Source organism: Mus pahari, chromosome 3, assembly GCF_900095145.1.
Source record: "Mus pahari chromosome 3, PAHARI_EIJ_v1.1, whole genome shotgun sequence".
In the NCBI taxonomy this organism is placed as follows: domain Eukaryota; kingdom Metazoa; phylum Chordata; class Mammalia; order Rodentia; family Muridae; genus Mus; species Mus pahari.
This window is the reverse complement of record NC_034592.1, coordinates 135595048-135608530: the sequence shown is the minus strand read 5'-3', so window position 1 is coordinate 135608530 and position 13483 is coordinate 135595048. Positions and strand designations below refer to the sequence as shown.

Here is a 13483-nt window from a genome sequence, read left to right as displayed (position 1 = left end):
CAGAAGCTGGAAAGAACCCAGATGTCCCTCAATAAAGGAATGGATACAGAAAATGTGATACATGTACACAATGGAGTACTACTCAGCAATTAAAAACAATGAATTTATGAAATTCTTAGGCAAATGGATGGATCTGGAGAATATTATCCTGAGTGAGGTAACCCAATCACAAAAGAACACACATGATATGCATTCACTGATAAGTGGATATTAACTCAGAAACTTAGACTACCCAAAATACAATTTGCAAAACACATGAAACTCAAGAAGAAGGAAGATCAAAGTGTGGATGCTTCGTTCCTTCTTAGAATGGGGAACAAAATACCCATGGAAGAAATTACAGAGACAAAGTTTGGAGATGAGACAGAAGAAAGGACCATCCAGAGACTGCCCCACCCGGGGATCCAACCCATATACAACCACCGAATCCAGACACTATTGCATACGCCAGCAAGATTTTGCTGACAGGACCCTGATATAGCTATCTCTTGTGAGGCTATGCCAGTGCCTGGCAAATACAGAAGTGGATGCTCACAGTCATCTATTGGATGGAACACGGGGCCCCTAAAGAAGGAGCTAGAGAAAATACCCAAGGAGCTAAAGGGGTCGGCAACCCTATAGGAGGATCAACAATATGAACTAACCAGTACCCCCCTAGAACCATGTCTCTAGTTGTATATGTAGCAGAGGATGGCCTAGTCAGCCATCAATGAGAGGAGAGGCCTTTGGTCTTGCAAAGATCATATGCCCCAGTACAAGGAAATGCCAGGGCCGGGAAGTGGGAGTGGGTGGGTTGGGGATCAGGGCAGGGGGAGGACATAGGGGACTTTCAGGATAGCATTTGAAATGTAAATGAAGAAAATATCTAATAAAAACAATAAAATAAAATAAAAAAAAAGAATCTCTGGTGTTCAAAATGCCTGATGCTCTACAGATCATTGGAACAAATGTAGAAAGCTAAGCCGTCTGTATGTGGCTACTAGCAGAAGTGGCAGCTTTGGAGCAGCTACTTGGGGTCCATGTCCACAGGATGACATGCTCCAGTGCTTTCTACAGGAGAAGTGGACAGCAACACTCAGTGGACTTAGTGGAAGCCCAGGGAAGAAGCAGGGGTCATATCGCACAGTCCACGAAGGTAGTTGCTTCCAGGAGAGAGACCAGGGTCAGCACACTTCTCACTGACTTTACCCACAATGCTTTGTTTCTTTTCCTAAGAGAAAAGCACGCTGGCTCCTTTACTCAGCAGGACTTCTCAAGGCCTCTGCTCTGCTGCTGTCCACTCTCAAGCTAAATGTTTCGGAGCATGGGAATGGAGAACTGCATTTCTGAAACCAAACAGGAACTTCTTAAGTGACATGGACTCACTATACAGCCCTAGCTAGCCTGGTACTTGTCTGCAATTCCAGCTGGCCTCACAAGTGCTAGACTTAGAGGCCTTCATCACCACCCGGCAAGTGTGAAGACTTCATATGCTAACAGAGGAGAGAATGCACTGATTAGTTACGATTAGAAGAGGGAAGGGAGTTATGGAGCTACTATAATGACCCTTGAATTTGTTCATGAGTGCATTATTTATTCACTTAGGTTTCTTTTAAAAGATGTTTGGAGGGCTGGAGAGATGGCTCAGCTGGTTAAGAGCACTGACTGCTCTTCCAGAGGTCCTGAGTTCAATTCCCAGCAACCACATGGTGGCTCACAACCATCTCTAATGGGATCAGATGCCCTCTTATGGTGTACCTGAAGAAAGCTATACTGTACTCACATGCATAAAAATAAACATATCAGCCGGGCGTGGTGGCGCACGCCTTTAATCCCAGCACTCGGGAGGAATGAGACAGGCGGATTTCTGAGTTTGAGGCCAGCCTGGTCTAAAGAGTGAGTTCCAGGACAGCCAGGGCTATACAGAAAAACCATGTCTCGAAAAACCAATAAATAAATAAATATATATATATATATCTTAAAAAAAAAAAAGTTTGGAGATATTCCCATGTAGCCCAGGTTGGACTTAAGCTCAAAGCAATCTTCCTACTTGAGCCTTCCAAGTGCCAGAACTACTAAGTCACCACACCCAGCTTGTTAAGTGTGCAGTAAATATGTGCCTCTCACATATCTAAGGGAGGGATGAAACAGTCTAGACAGGTACAAGATGCTGAAGAAGGTGAGCCGGGCTGGGGCTTTGAGAGCCTAGATTTCAGGATGAAATCCCGGGCCCCAGCTTGGTGCCCAGGTGAATGGAGATGAGATATACTGAGGCTGGAACTGCAGACACAGGTTTGTGGGCAGTTATCGAGTTCAGTTCCAGTTTTCTGAATCTGAGATAATAATGATAACTAAGCAGAGCTGAGTGTGTAAGTGTGACATAGTGTGTGGTCAGAGAAGAGTCTGTACCAGAGGTGTACTGGAGGTGTAGTGAGAACAGTGAAAGCCACACCAGTCAACAGGAGCCCAAAGAAATGCAAGGTAGAGGTACGTCACCGAGTGCTGGTGTGGTGCTGGGCGCTGTGCATGCAGCCTTTTACAAGGACAGGCTCGGCTGACTCACCTGAGCCACAGAGCTAATACTAAGCAGAGGGAGGATGTGCACCAGCAGAACTGCAGGTGAAGAGAGGAGCCCCTAAGCAAGGCACAAAAATGTGGCTCTGTCCTGGAAGCCAGGGGAGATGGGAAGTTTAGGAAGAGGAGAGGCTCACAGGACCATGAGCCATTGGGTGGTCAGGTAAGACACAGCTTGAGAAATGAACCTTGATTTGGCAATTTTGGGGTCCCTGGTGACCTCAGTGAGAACAGTCTCGACAGCAAAGAGAAGCTCACTTGAGATGGGCTGATACACCCACAGGAAGCAAAGAAGTGGAGACTCACTATGACAACTTGCTGAGAAGGCAAGGATACAGCAAGCCAACCAGCCAGCAATACCTAAATCTATCAGCGAAGCCAAACAAGTCAGATCCAAGGGTCCTGGAAGCTAAGGAACTCCCTGTGTCCTGGGTTCTATATACTGAGAAGCTCAGCTGATTTTAAGAGGAAGGTGTGAGGCACAGTCAGGGAATTTACTGTCAGTAATCTCTGCTCAGTTCTCACCATGAGAGGTAGCCAATCATCACAGGTTCTTGTAAAGATGAGGAAAATGAGGCACAGAAAGTTAAGTAGTTTGCTATGCAATTAGGAAGTGGCTAAGTTACATTGCAGTCTGAGTTTCAGCTTCTATCAATAAGCTTTTCAGGGTCAGGGTACAGATTGGTGGTAGAGCATTTCCCTAGGATTTATAAAATCTGGACCCAATCCATAGCACTGCAAGGAGGGAAAAGCCTCTCCAAAAAGAGGAATACATGAAAGGAGAAATTAAATTTATGCAAAAAGAGGCATTGGAGTGAAATATAATGTTTTGTTCACACTAAGTACAACTTTGCTAACTACTTACTTTTAAAATCAATTCATTAAATATTAATTTCCTACATCCAGGTCTCTGGGGACACAGTGAACAAATGGAACACAGGGCTATTGGAAGACACAAGGAATAAGCTAATATCAGAGGCTGCACATCATGCCCAGGGAGCCACTGCAGCACAGGAGCCACACTGTTATCCGGATTGGTGGCCTCCAATATACTATTAACTAACCCATGCCTCAGTCTCTCTTTTAAAGTTGATAATAGCACTTGTCACCTATTACTGACCAATATATCTATAAGGTAAGGTGAATTGGGACTGGAAATGGAGCCTTTGGTTTCAAGACACAGTCTCTTAAAGTAGACAGCCTTGGGTTTCAATTCAAGATCTACTACCCACAGGCTGTGCAGTCTTTGGCAAGTTACCTCACCTCTCTAAACCTTGGTTTCCTCGAGGATTAGCTGTAGGAAAGATGAGCTAACCCTCATCTAGCATTCAGACAACACAGGTACATGACAGGTATTCGGTTTTTTAAAAAAAAGCTAGTTATTGCTATTTCAAGGAAGACAATTTTAGGTAGAGAAGAGGACAATGCCAGACTGGAAGAAAACCCAGAGACCTTGGAGTCAAGCAAGTCTGCAAGTGTGGGGAAGGGTGGACAGGGGTCTAGGTCAGCAGAAATACTCACGTTGGTGAAAGGAGGCTTATGATGTTGGTACTCAATCCATGGAGGTACAGCCAAGGTGCGGTTCAGTAGCTTCGAAAATGCCAGGGAGCCCAAGAAGTGATCAGCCTGGTTCCCAAAGCGCCCTGGAAATGGTATATTGTGGGTAGAGTGGCCTGGGGCCTAATGGCATGGTGTATGAAGGGCTCAGCAAAGATGTGCATCCAAGACTGGGGAAGGCCAAGGAACAGTGAGCTAGCAACACTGGCACAGGAGAGAAAGTCCAGACTTCCAGGTTTGACATCCGAGGGCCTGTAGGTCCTGGCTTTTCTGCCACTCCCTCTCCAGAGTCCATGCTGTTTCTCAAACATGTTATAATCATCCCCACTATACCTGCTATCTTTGCAGCAGTGTCCTCAGACTTGTCTCCACTCACTTGTACATGAAGGAGGTGACCCTGATGCTTCATTTGCTAAGACACTTTAAACCCCTCCTATCCATTTCTCTTATTCTCAGCACGGGGTTGAGGTTTGTTTTGTTTTGTTTTTTTTGAGACAGGGTCTGTATAGTCCTGGAACTTGTTCTGTAGACCAGGCTGTCATTGAACTTGTGACAATCTTCCTGCATGCTACCTCTGCTAGAATTACAGTTGTGAATCAGATTGTGTGTTTATGTACTGGGTATTTAACCTAAGATCTCAGACATGCTGGGTAAATGCTTTACCACTGAGCTATAAACACGGCTTCAGTCATTTATATGTCTGTTTTCATTTTCCAGCCTTTCGCATTGGCTGTCTATGCAGGCTGTGAATGCTTCAAACACAAAGGTCTATCTGGTTTTTTGTTTGTTCTGTTTTGTTTTGCCAGAGTCTCACTATGTAGCCCTGGCTACTCTGGAATTCTCTATGTAGATCAGGCTGGCCTTAAACTCGCAGAAATCCACCCGCCTCTGGCTTCTAGTGCTGAGATTGAAGTCAAGCATGTTTGACTATCATCAATATGGCAACCATTCATCCATTCCAGAAACATTGCAAGGTCGAAATGTGCCAGGTACTGTGCTAGACATTATAATATAAATTCAGAAGGATAAGGTTTCTGCCCTCAAGGCATTCCGTTCTAATTCAGGTTTGGAGACACTAAACATGAAAACAGATTCATTATGGTATATTTTGATGATTGCAAGGAAAAAAAAAAAAAAAAGAAAAGGTTTGGTAACAGAGACTAAGGAAATGATGAGTAGAGGTCAATGGAGTCCTCTTCGGTGACACTTATGTTGAGACTTCAAGGATGAGAAAGAGTTAGCAGAAATTAGAGGGAGGTGTTCGGCGAATAGCTCATCGACCTTTATGTCTGTAAGGAACAGAAAGCCGGTTACTGTAGCTGTAGCTGTAGCCAGAGGGCCATGGGAGAAGGGGTGTGGAGAAGACCAGAGTGGAGCCAAATCTTGCAAAGTCAGGCCATCAGATGATGGCCATGGTCAGGAATGCAAGCTACTGAAGGATTGAGAAGGGATGGATTATATAACGATGAGCCACTACTGCATTTAAGTTGCATCCCTCCGCTGGTTCTTAGGAGTCCTTTGTTATCTTTTATTACCCCAGTTTGAATCATCTTGTACAAATTCTGCACGCACTTAAAAACTTTTTATTGTCTGTCTTCCTAAAATGAAGGATCTATAAAGGTTCCTATGAGATTTATCTGTTTCATTCACCACCAGCACAGAGAACAGCGCCTGGGACAAAAAAAAAAAAAAAAAAAAAAAAAGTGCCATATAAATTCTTTGCTGAATGAATGCAAGAATTGCCACGAGACAGTGCAGGTAAGTGTTGTTCTACAAACTCCATTTACTGATCTGAGACTGATTAGACCTCGAGTGAGTCACTTAACTTCTCCCATCTGTCGAATGGCAAGTTGAACACCAATGGGTCCTCTGTACCCAGGCAAGTAGGGCAGGGAAGAGCACACGCCCTGCCCCTCTCTGGAGCTCTCTCCTGGACCTGAGAAGTCTCGGGGCGCCTCAGAGAAGTGGCTCCGCCTCCTCCGCCTCAGTTTCTCCGTTTAAGCAGAGGGTTCGGGAGGCCTTACCCATGCAGGGACAGTAGAGCAGGTAACCGGCCAGGTCCCAGGAGCCCGCTGACCGCCCGCGGAGCGGCAGCGGCAGCAACAGCAGCAGCAGCAGGAAAGACGCCCGCAGCAGCAGGTGTGGCGGTGCCCACGCGGCGGCGCCCATGTCGACGGCGGAGCCCCAGAGCGCCACGGCCGGGAGGCGGGGAGGTGGGGGTGGAGGGGAAGAAGAGGCGCGAGTGGCCGCCCCGCTCCCAGCGCTCCCCGCGCGCCGCCCGCGCGCCGGCCGGGCCTCTCTAGCCCGCGGGCGGGCGGGACCATAGAGAGCCCGCGGCACCGCCCCCTCCACGACCCGAGCGCCCGCTCGCGCGGCTCCCACAATGCACCGCACAATGGCCCGACCGCCGCCACTACCGGGGCCTGAGCGGGCCTGGCGGAGCCCGAGCGCGGCCCGGCCCGCAGCGCGGGGTCCCGAGCGCAGTGAGTGCCGGCGAGGGTCCTGGGGTGGTGGTGGGGGGGAGCGGGGCGGGAGGCCGTCGCGCTGCGCACACACGCCCGGCTCTCGGAGCGGCGGCGCCCCTCACTTCGGGCCGCCCAGCGCGGTCGCCCACACCCCTGATTAGGGGCCCCCTCTGCGCTAGCCGGGCCCCCCGATAGGCCCCGTAGTGACGAAAACGTTCCCCGGACCTCAGACCTGTGCCCAGGGGACCGGAACAAGCCTTTCGGGCTCCCTCCATTCCTAGACCTGGAAACTCAGCCTGAGGGTCCCCTAGTCTGGACCCCCCAGACTCCCTGGAGACCCAGATAACACGCAGCTAACCTTTCTCGGGATCGCGGTCTGGGGGGCATAGATAAGCTGCACCTGCTCCCACCCTCGGACACGCCTACCCCGACCCACATAACCTTCCTTTTCCTGCTCCAAAAAGTCCGCTCTAAGCTCTTTCGTTTTCCAGACTTTCATAAACCTGCTTTCAGGCTTTTCTGCAGTACCTCGGGCCGAAGAACCCCAAATAAAGCTCTAGCTGAAGTTCCCTTCCCAGTGATCAGACTGTGGAAAGTTTAGGCGTTTTCCTTCGGGAGGGTCCCGTTTCTACACCCTTTAGAAATTCAGAGAACTCGCTGTGGAGCCCTCTTTCGACCTTTAGAATCTCCCTACCTCTTCCCCATGGTGGTCTCTTAGAGACCCAAATAACGTGCTCTTAATTCTTTACCGAGCATGCTTGGTCTTCCCATCCCAGATCCTATTAGACTTTTTAGACTCACTATTGAATTCCTGTCTCTCCTCTCCACTCTCCACTTCCACCTTTTAATCGTGGGGAGAATTCAACATTTCACACTACAAAATAGGGTAGTCTATCCGCTGGCCTAAGGGCCAGACTGTTTTCCTACAACTTCAGCCCCATGCTTCAGTCCAGCTTGGGACAGATCGGGGTCGCGGAGGCGGGGGTGGGGGGGAGCGGTGGCGGTGGCGGGCCGTGTTCCTGGCTGCTGTTGGGAGTTGGGGCTTTCACCTGCAAGCATAGGACTCCTGGCTTGTGTGTTTTTCCACCTGTCAGCCTGGGGCTGTGATAAGTCTGGCCTTGGGTTTCTAACCCTCTCCTCTTGGGGGAAAGGCTGCTAAGTTGGGGAGGGGTGGTAGGTGAAAATGAGGCTGGAGTGAGTTGCAGCCATTTGCTCAAGGCCTCCCCAGGGGTGGGAGGCAGCAGGAATCTGAGGAAATAGGGAATCAAAGGGACTCCAAAGAGGCCCATCTACACTGACAGAAGAACTACCAGCCCGAGAGTAAATCCTACCCCTGTTAATCCTGTTTGATGTTTCTTGGAATGATGCAAGTCATTGAGACTCTCAGGCCTCCCTGTAATTTAATTCTCCCACCATTCCGGAGTGTTGTGTGTGCGTGCGCTGGCCTTGGGAAGTGGTCAGCTCTTCCCATTCCCCCTTTCCTTCTTGCTGTTTTCCAGCTTTTGGATTGGTTTCTGATGCCCAGGTCAAGGCCTGTTTTGTTTTCTTTTTCCCTTTAATGCTATTTATAATTTCCTAGTTGCTATTTTAAGTTCTTTTGAGGGTAGATTCCACCTCCAAGAACCTTTCTGGGTGTGTTTCCTCCTAGGCAGGTGTTGAATTGAGTTCTTCAGATCCCCAAGTAGCTCTTGGGCAGGAGGGATAAAAGCTATTTTAGGGTAGTCACTGAAGTGGAGCTGTTAATCCTCTGTGGGTCTCTTTAGTTAAGAACACTCGGAGATTAACCCTTTCTTTGCTGCAAAGTGAGCCAGCTAGCTTAACAGTATTGGATTGGAGAGTTGGGAAAACTGGACTGTGGCAGCAGAAGGTGTGAACATGCAACTCAGTATAAAGACCAAGATAATAGCTTTCTTTTGCTGGGTACTTAGAGTAGGCCAAACCTATTGCTGAGCTTTTTGCATACCTGACTAAAATAATCCTTACAACCAGACTGTGAGGTAAGTATTTTTAGCTTTACAGATGAGGAAACAGGCTAATAATGGAGAAAGAACGCAGTTTCTATAGAGATGATGTAACACCATAAAAACTATAGTTTCATCAGAGGGCAACCTACATCACAGCACTACAGACGACAGACAGGAGCTTCCAAAGGCCATACGATGTATTGAGCAAGCACTTTTACTTTGAGTATGGAGCTATAATAGAAGACGGTGTAGTAAAGTGTCCATCCTGGCAAAAGAAAACTCTGGCCCAGGAGGTAAAGGGCTTATGTTTGTACTGAGGGTTAGCAGTGAGGGAAAAGAGGAAGGCTGAGTTTGAAATGTTGGGAAGGGAAGGAAACTGACTTTGAGGCATGAGAAGTAACACTAAGAGGGAGAAAGAAGTTATACTTAGCACTGTGAAGAGGGCAGCAGAGATGTGGCCCTCACGGGTTCTGCGTGTTCACATTTTATGTCACTCTCAATGGTACCTTTTCTCTTTGTCCTCTAGAAAACATTTACAAATTAAGAGAATGAATCTTGTTTAGAAATTGAGAAGAGTGAGGTTCAGAGAAATGAAGTAACCTGCCTGTGGTTTCACAGCCAGTGAGTGGTGGCTCTTCTGATAGCAAGTCCAAGGTTCTTTCCGTGCTGCCTCCCCCTTCAGATCAGATGCCAGAAGATTCTAGGGCTGAAAATACACTGAGTTATACCAGTAACTGGGAGGGATTGTGTTTGTTTTATGGAAACAGGTTCTGTCAGCTTCTCCATAGCTACGGTTAGAGTGTGAGACCAGAAGAACAGCTTTGAAAGAGAAGCAAAATTCTTTCACAGTTTTGACAAGAAGTCTGAAGGAATAGTTCTGATTGTATGAGTCAAATCCAGGAGGTTTTCTGGATCAAAGCAGTACACAGACAAAGGACACAGAGTGAGAAGAGATCCCGGAAAGGTTCCTAGGTAACAGCAGCAACTGTGACTGCTCAGCAGCCTGCTGGCCACTGATTGGAGGTAAAGGTCTCACTGTGCTTTTTCAGAGGCCAACAGGAGTAGGATGAAGGTGGTGGCTCTTTTCTTTTAAAGCCGTAGCCTCATTAATGCTGATCAAGAGCACATGGTGCCTGCCTTCCTCCTCTGGTTCTATCTGTATCCTCGTGAGCTCTTCTTAGCCACTAGCAGCCTGTTTCCTAGAAGCCCATTACTCACTCTTTCAGTAGCAGCATGCTAAACTGCTGTGTCTTGTTTGTGCATGTTCAACAGAACTGATGAGGTGGACGTGTAGGAGGTGGGGATGTACCATTCTCTTTCTGAGTTTGTGCGGAATTTCCAGAGTTAGGCTCCCCTCTCACATCAGCCAGGGTTATGTGACTTGATTTCCTCTAGCTGCCATTCCCAACTTCCAGAGGCTGAGATACGTTATTCGGATATGAAATTGGAGCAGAATTTGGCTTTTTGAAGGTAGGAGAAATTCTCTCTAAACTAGATGGGCATACTCAGAGCCCAGTCTACCCAGTTCCTAGGTATATAGTAATCGCTGTTATTATAAACAGGTAATTCCACCCTTGCATAGGATGGGGGAATTTGAACAATGGAAGCCAGCCATCAGAGGCCTTTGAGGTGTATAGGGAGCAGTCATACACATACCAGCATAGCTAAAAGGCTCAAGTGAGTCTAGTTTTCAGTGATTTCTTGCCCTTGTGCGAATCTTTCTAGGCAAATCCCCACTTGTGATGGGGAAATGTTTGCCATATTACATTGCAATGTTTCTTCAACAAAAGGAATGGTTCCTGAACAGGATGTAGCTCATGTTATGATGAGCAAAGCTCTCTGGGGCATGAACCCGCTGATACTATCATCTCGTTCATGGCCAGTCTGTTGGATGAATGGTCTCTGTGAGCAGCAGGTGCTAATTAGCTGAGCAAGCATTCCATGGCCTACAGCTAGCTTGTACAGTTGAAGCTCTCCCCCAGATTCTTATAACCAATTCCCAGATATACCATCATTGCTCTCTTCACATGGAAAAGCCTCATATCTGAGTGTATGAGTTGTTGTTTCTGAGTTATTGTTGGGAAGGAGTAGTGTCACTATTGCTGTCTTCCTCTCCTTACCATACCGCTTTTGCCAACACGAGCAAGGGTCAGATTTCAAGTTTTGGCTCCTTTCTCTGGATGGTGAAGATCCCAGTTTAAACTAGAACTTCTGAGTATATGAGTTAACCCCTTGAGAATCAACTCAAGTTTAATGAGTAGTTTACTCATCTAAAAGAAAATTGAGATTCCTACTCTAGATGTTAGGTTATGGAAGTGAAATAAATGGAGTACAATCCCTTAGAGAATGATCATCAGATGGAAAAAACTGAAGTTCAGATCCAAGAATCAATCTCTAGTAGAAAAAGTGCCTGTGTGCCCTCAAGAGTCTGTAGGATGACCACTCAGCACTTTGAGTTTTTGTGGTTTAAAACAAAACAAAAAAGAAAAAAACAACTGTGCCTTTGGTAAAGCTGGGCCTGGAGAACAAAGGATCCAGAAAAGTGGTAGGCGGTCAGAGTGGGGCCAGCACTAGTTTAGGGAAAATTCTGGGAGACCACTGTTGCTTCCCCAGGAAGAGCCTCCCAATACATGTTCTGCTAAGAAACATGTGGGACAGGGCCTGGCTCTTAGGTCTGAATTTCCTATTGAAGGGCTCTACTCTCTGGTGCTTTTTGGATACGTTATTGTTCCTTTAGCACCTCTGGTGAAGAGAATAGTACAAAGCAGATAAAGGGGCTATGGTAAGGAGGAGGAAGAAAGCTACCTAAGCTTTGTGGAAAGGATATAAAAGTGAAGAGAAAGTGTGATGTTTTGAGCTTTAGGTCTTCAGATTAGCTTGTCTCTTCTAGCCTAGAGTTACTAGTAATAACACCTGCTGAGCCCTGGGAAGCACCAAGCACCCTTGGCAGCTTTATTGCATGGCTGCATTGACCTCCAGATATCATCATTACTTTTAGAAGTAGTGTTTGTTTTGTAAGTAAGGAAGCAGGTCAGGGAAGCAAGTGCTTGTTGGAAAGTCACACCACTTCTAAGTGGGAGGAGAGGGCTGGGTGTAGGCTTGGAAGCTGTCTGGAAGCAGAGCCTTTGTTCTCTTGGTACAGGGCGTCCTAACACCAGGTGCTCTGATGTTTCAGGTGAAGAGACTGTTTTCTGAAGGCTGCGTTGGAGGCTGTGACCGAGCAAAGAGCCCATGTGAACTGATGGGGAGGCTTTCTGAATAACATGGCCTTTTGCCATTAGCCTTGCCATGACCACATTTTTCACCAGCGTCCCTCCCTGGATTCAAGATGCAAAGCAGGAGGAGGAAGTGGGCTGGAAACTAGTTCCCAGGCCTCGGGGCCGGGAGGCAGAGAGTCAAGTGAAGTGCCAATGTGAAATCTCGGGGACACCATTCTCAAATGGGGAGAAGCTAAGGCCTCACAGCCTTCCCCATCCGGAGCAGAGACCATATAGCTGTCCTCAGCTGCACTGTGGCAAGGCTTTTGCCTCCAAGTACAAGCTGTATAGGTAGGTGACACTCCCATTCCTCTTTCAGTCTCCAGGTTCCCGGAGCTCACAACCAGAGACTCCACTGAGAGTGAACGGTAAAGTTGTCCTGTGAGTACACTATGAACTCTAACCATTTGAAGTCACTCACTAAATAGTAATAGTGTTTAGCTGGATATGGAGGCTCATGCATATAATCCTACACAAAGCTGAGGCAAAAGAAGGCATGAATTTAAAGCTAGCTTTGGTTACAGATGAGACTTTGTTTAAAAACAAAACCAAAAACACCCAGGGCCTAATGAGCTGGCTTAGTGGGTAGGGGTGCTTGCTGCCAATCCTGACAATCTGAGGTCAGTCCCTGGATCTACATGATGGAAGGAGAGAATGAACTTCTGCAAGTTGCCCTCTGGCCTTAAACACATGTATGTACACACAAATGTAATTTAAAAAAAAATTTTGTTTTTAAAGAGCAAGCAAACAAAAATAGTGTTTGTCTGTTTTGAAACAGGAATTCCTTGTGTGGCTCAAGTTTGCCTAGAATTCTAAAAGCTCCTGCCTCGTTCTCTCACATAATGGTAATGCTTTTATTTAGACACTAGAACCTGACGAGTACAGTATAAAGCAGCTACGAACAAATTAGACTGAACATTTTTCAGGATAGCTTTCTTTATTCCTGTCAGGCAGATTATCGGAATCTTCTATTATTGAAAAGTTAGAAAGAAAAGAAGATCCTCTGGTCCAGTCTGTTCATTTTAAAGGTGGGGCTCTCCTGCCTCAGCCAGGGTCACAGCGTTCGTTAGTCCTGCAGTGCTACTCCTGTTGACTCAGCCTGCCAATCAGATGACTGCTTCTGTCTCTGTAGAGTCCCTGCTGTTCTGTGGGGCAACTCCTTTCCTGAAATTTGTAAGCCCAAGAACCCTTACTTAAAGTGAAAGAGAATGTGAAAGCCCTTATTAAGGCAGATAAAAGCAGCTTTGCTAGGGAAAGGACCTGATCCCCTGCCTTTCCTGTACAGGAACCCACTTGCCCTGATCAAATGAGGTAGACTAACCTGGTGCATCTAGCCATTCATCTCTCTTATTATTTATTAATCTCTTGCTATGTACCAGGCACAGTGCTCATTGCTAGGGACAGAATCGTGAGCAAGAAGGGTGGTGCTTTTGTTTGGTTTCACACACAGGTAAAAGTATACTTTCTCAATAGTGGAGACAGATAGTAAACATGTAAATAAAATGAGATGACCACAGAAAGAGCCTTAGTTCCTCGTCTGGAAAATAGTTGATAGGAAGGAACCAAGATAGGCATTGGCTTATACAGAGGCCAGGATTGGCCTCGGGACAGTTGTGTGGACTTAAGAATGTATTGATTCTGTGTGCTTCTAAGTCTTAGGGGACCCTGGTCAGGGACATCTTTTTGG

General features: G+C 46.9%; 2 protein-coding genes across 2 annotated transcripts in view; one reads left to right on the top strand and one right to left on the bottom strand.

Annotated features, from left to right (window-relative positions):
* Nucleotides 1-6318, bottom strand: part of Pofut1 (protein O-fucosyltransferase 1) — a 27220-nt gene extending 20902 nt beyond the window's left edge. Inside the window, exons 1-2 of the mRNA XM_021194164.2 lie at nt 6135-6318; nt 4075-4196 (exon numbers count right to left, since the gene is read on the bottom strand). Of these exons, the coding sequence (XP_021049823.1) occupies nt 4075-4196; nt 6135-6279 (267 nt within the window). The 5' untranslated portion in view covers nt 6280-6318. The remainder of the gene's footprint in view (nt 1-4074; nt 4197-6134) is intronic.
* A 124-nt stretch (nt 6319-6442) lies between these two features.
* The window catches only part of Plagl2 (PLAG1 like zinc finger 2), a 13701-nt gene continuing 6660 nt past the window's right edge, over nt 6443-13483 (top strand). The window contains exons 1-2 of the mRNA XM_021193145.2: nt 6443-6593; nt 11715-12087. Of these exons, the coding sequence (XP_021048804.1) occupies nt 11828-12087 (260 nt within the window). The 5' untranslated portion in view covers nt 6443-6593; nt 11715-11827. The remainder of the gene's footprint in view (nt 6594-11714; nt 12088-13483) is intronic.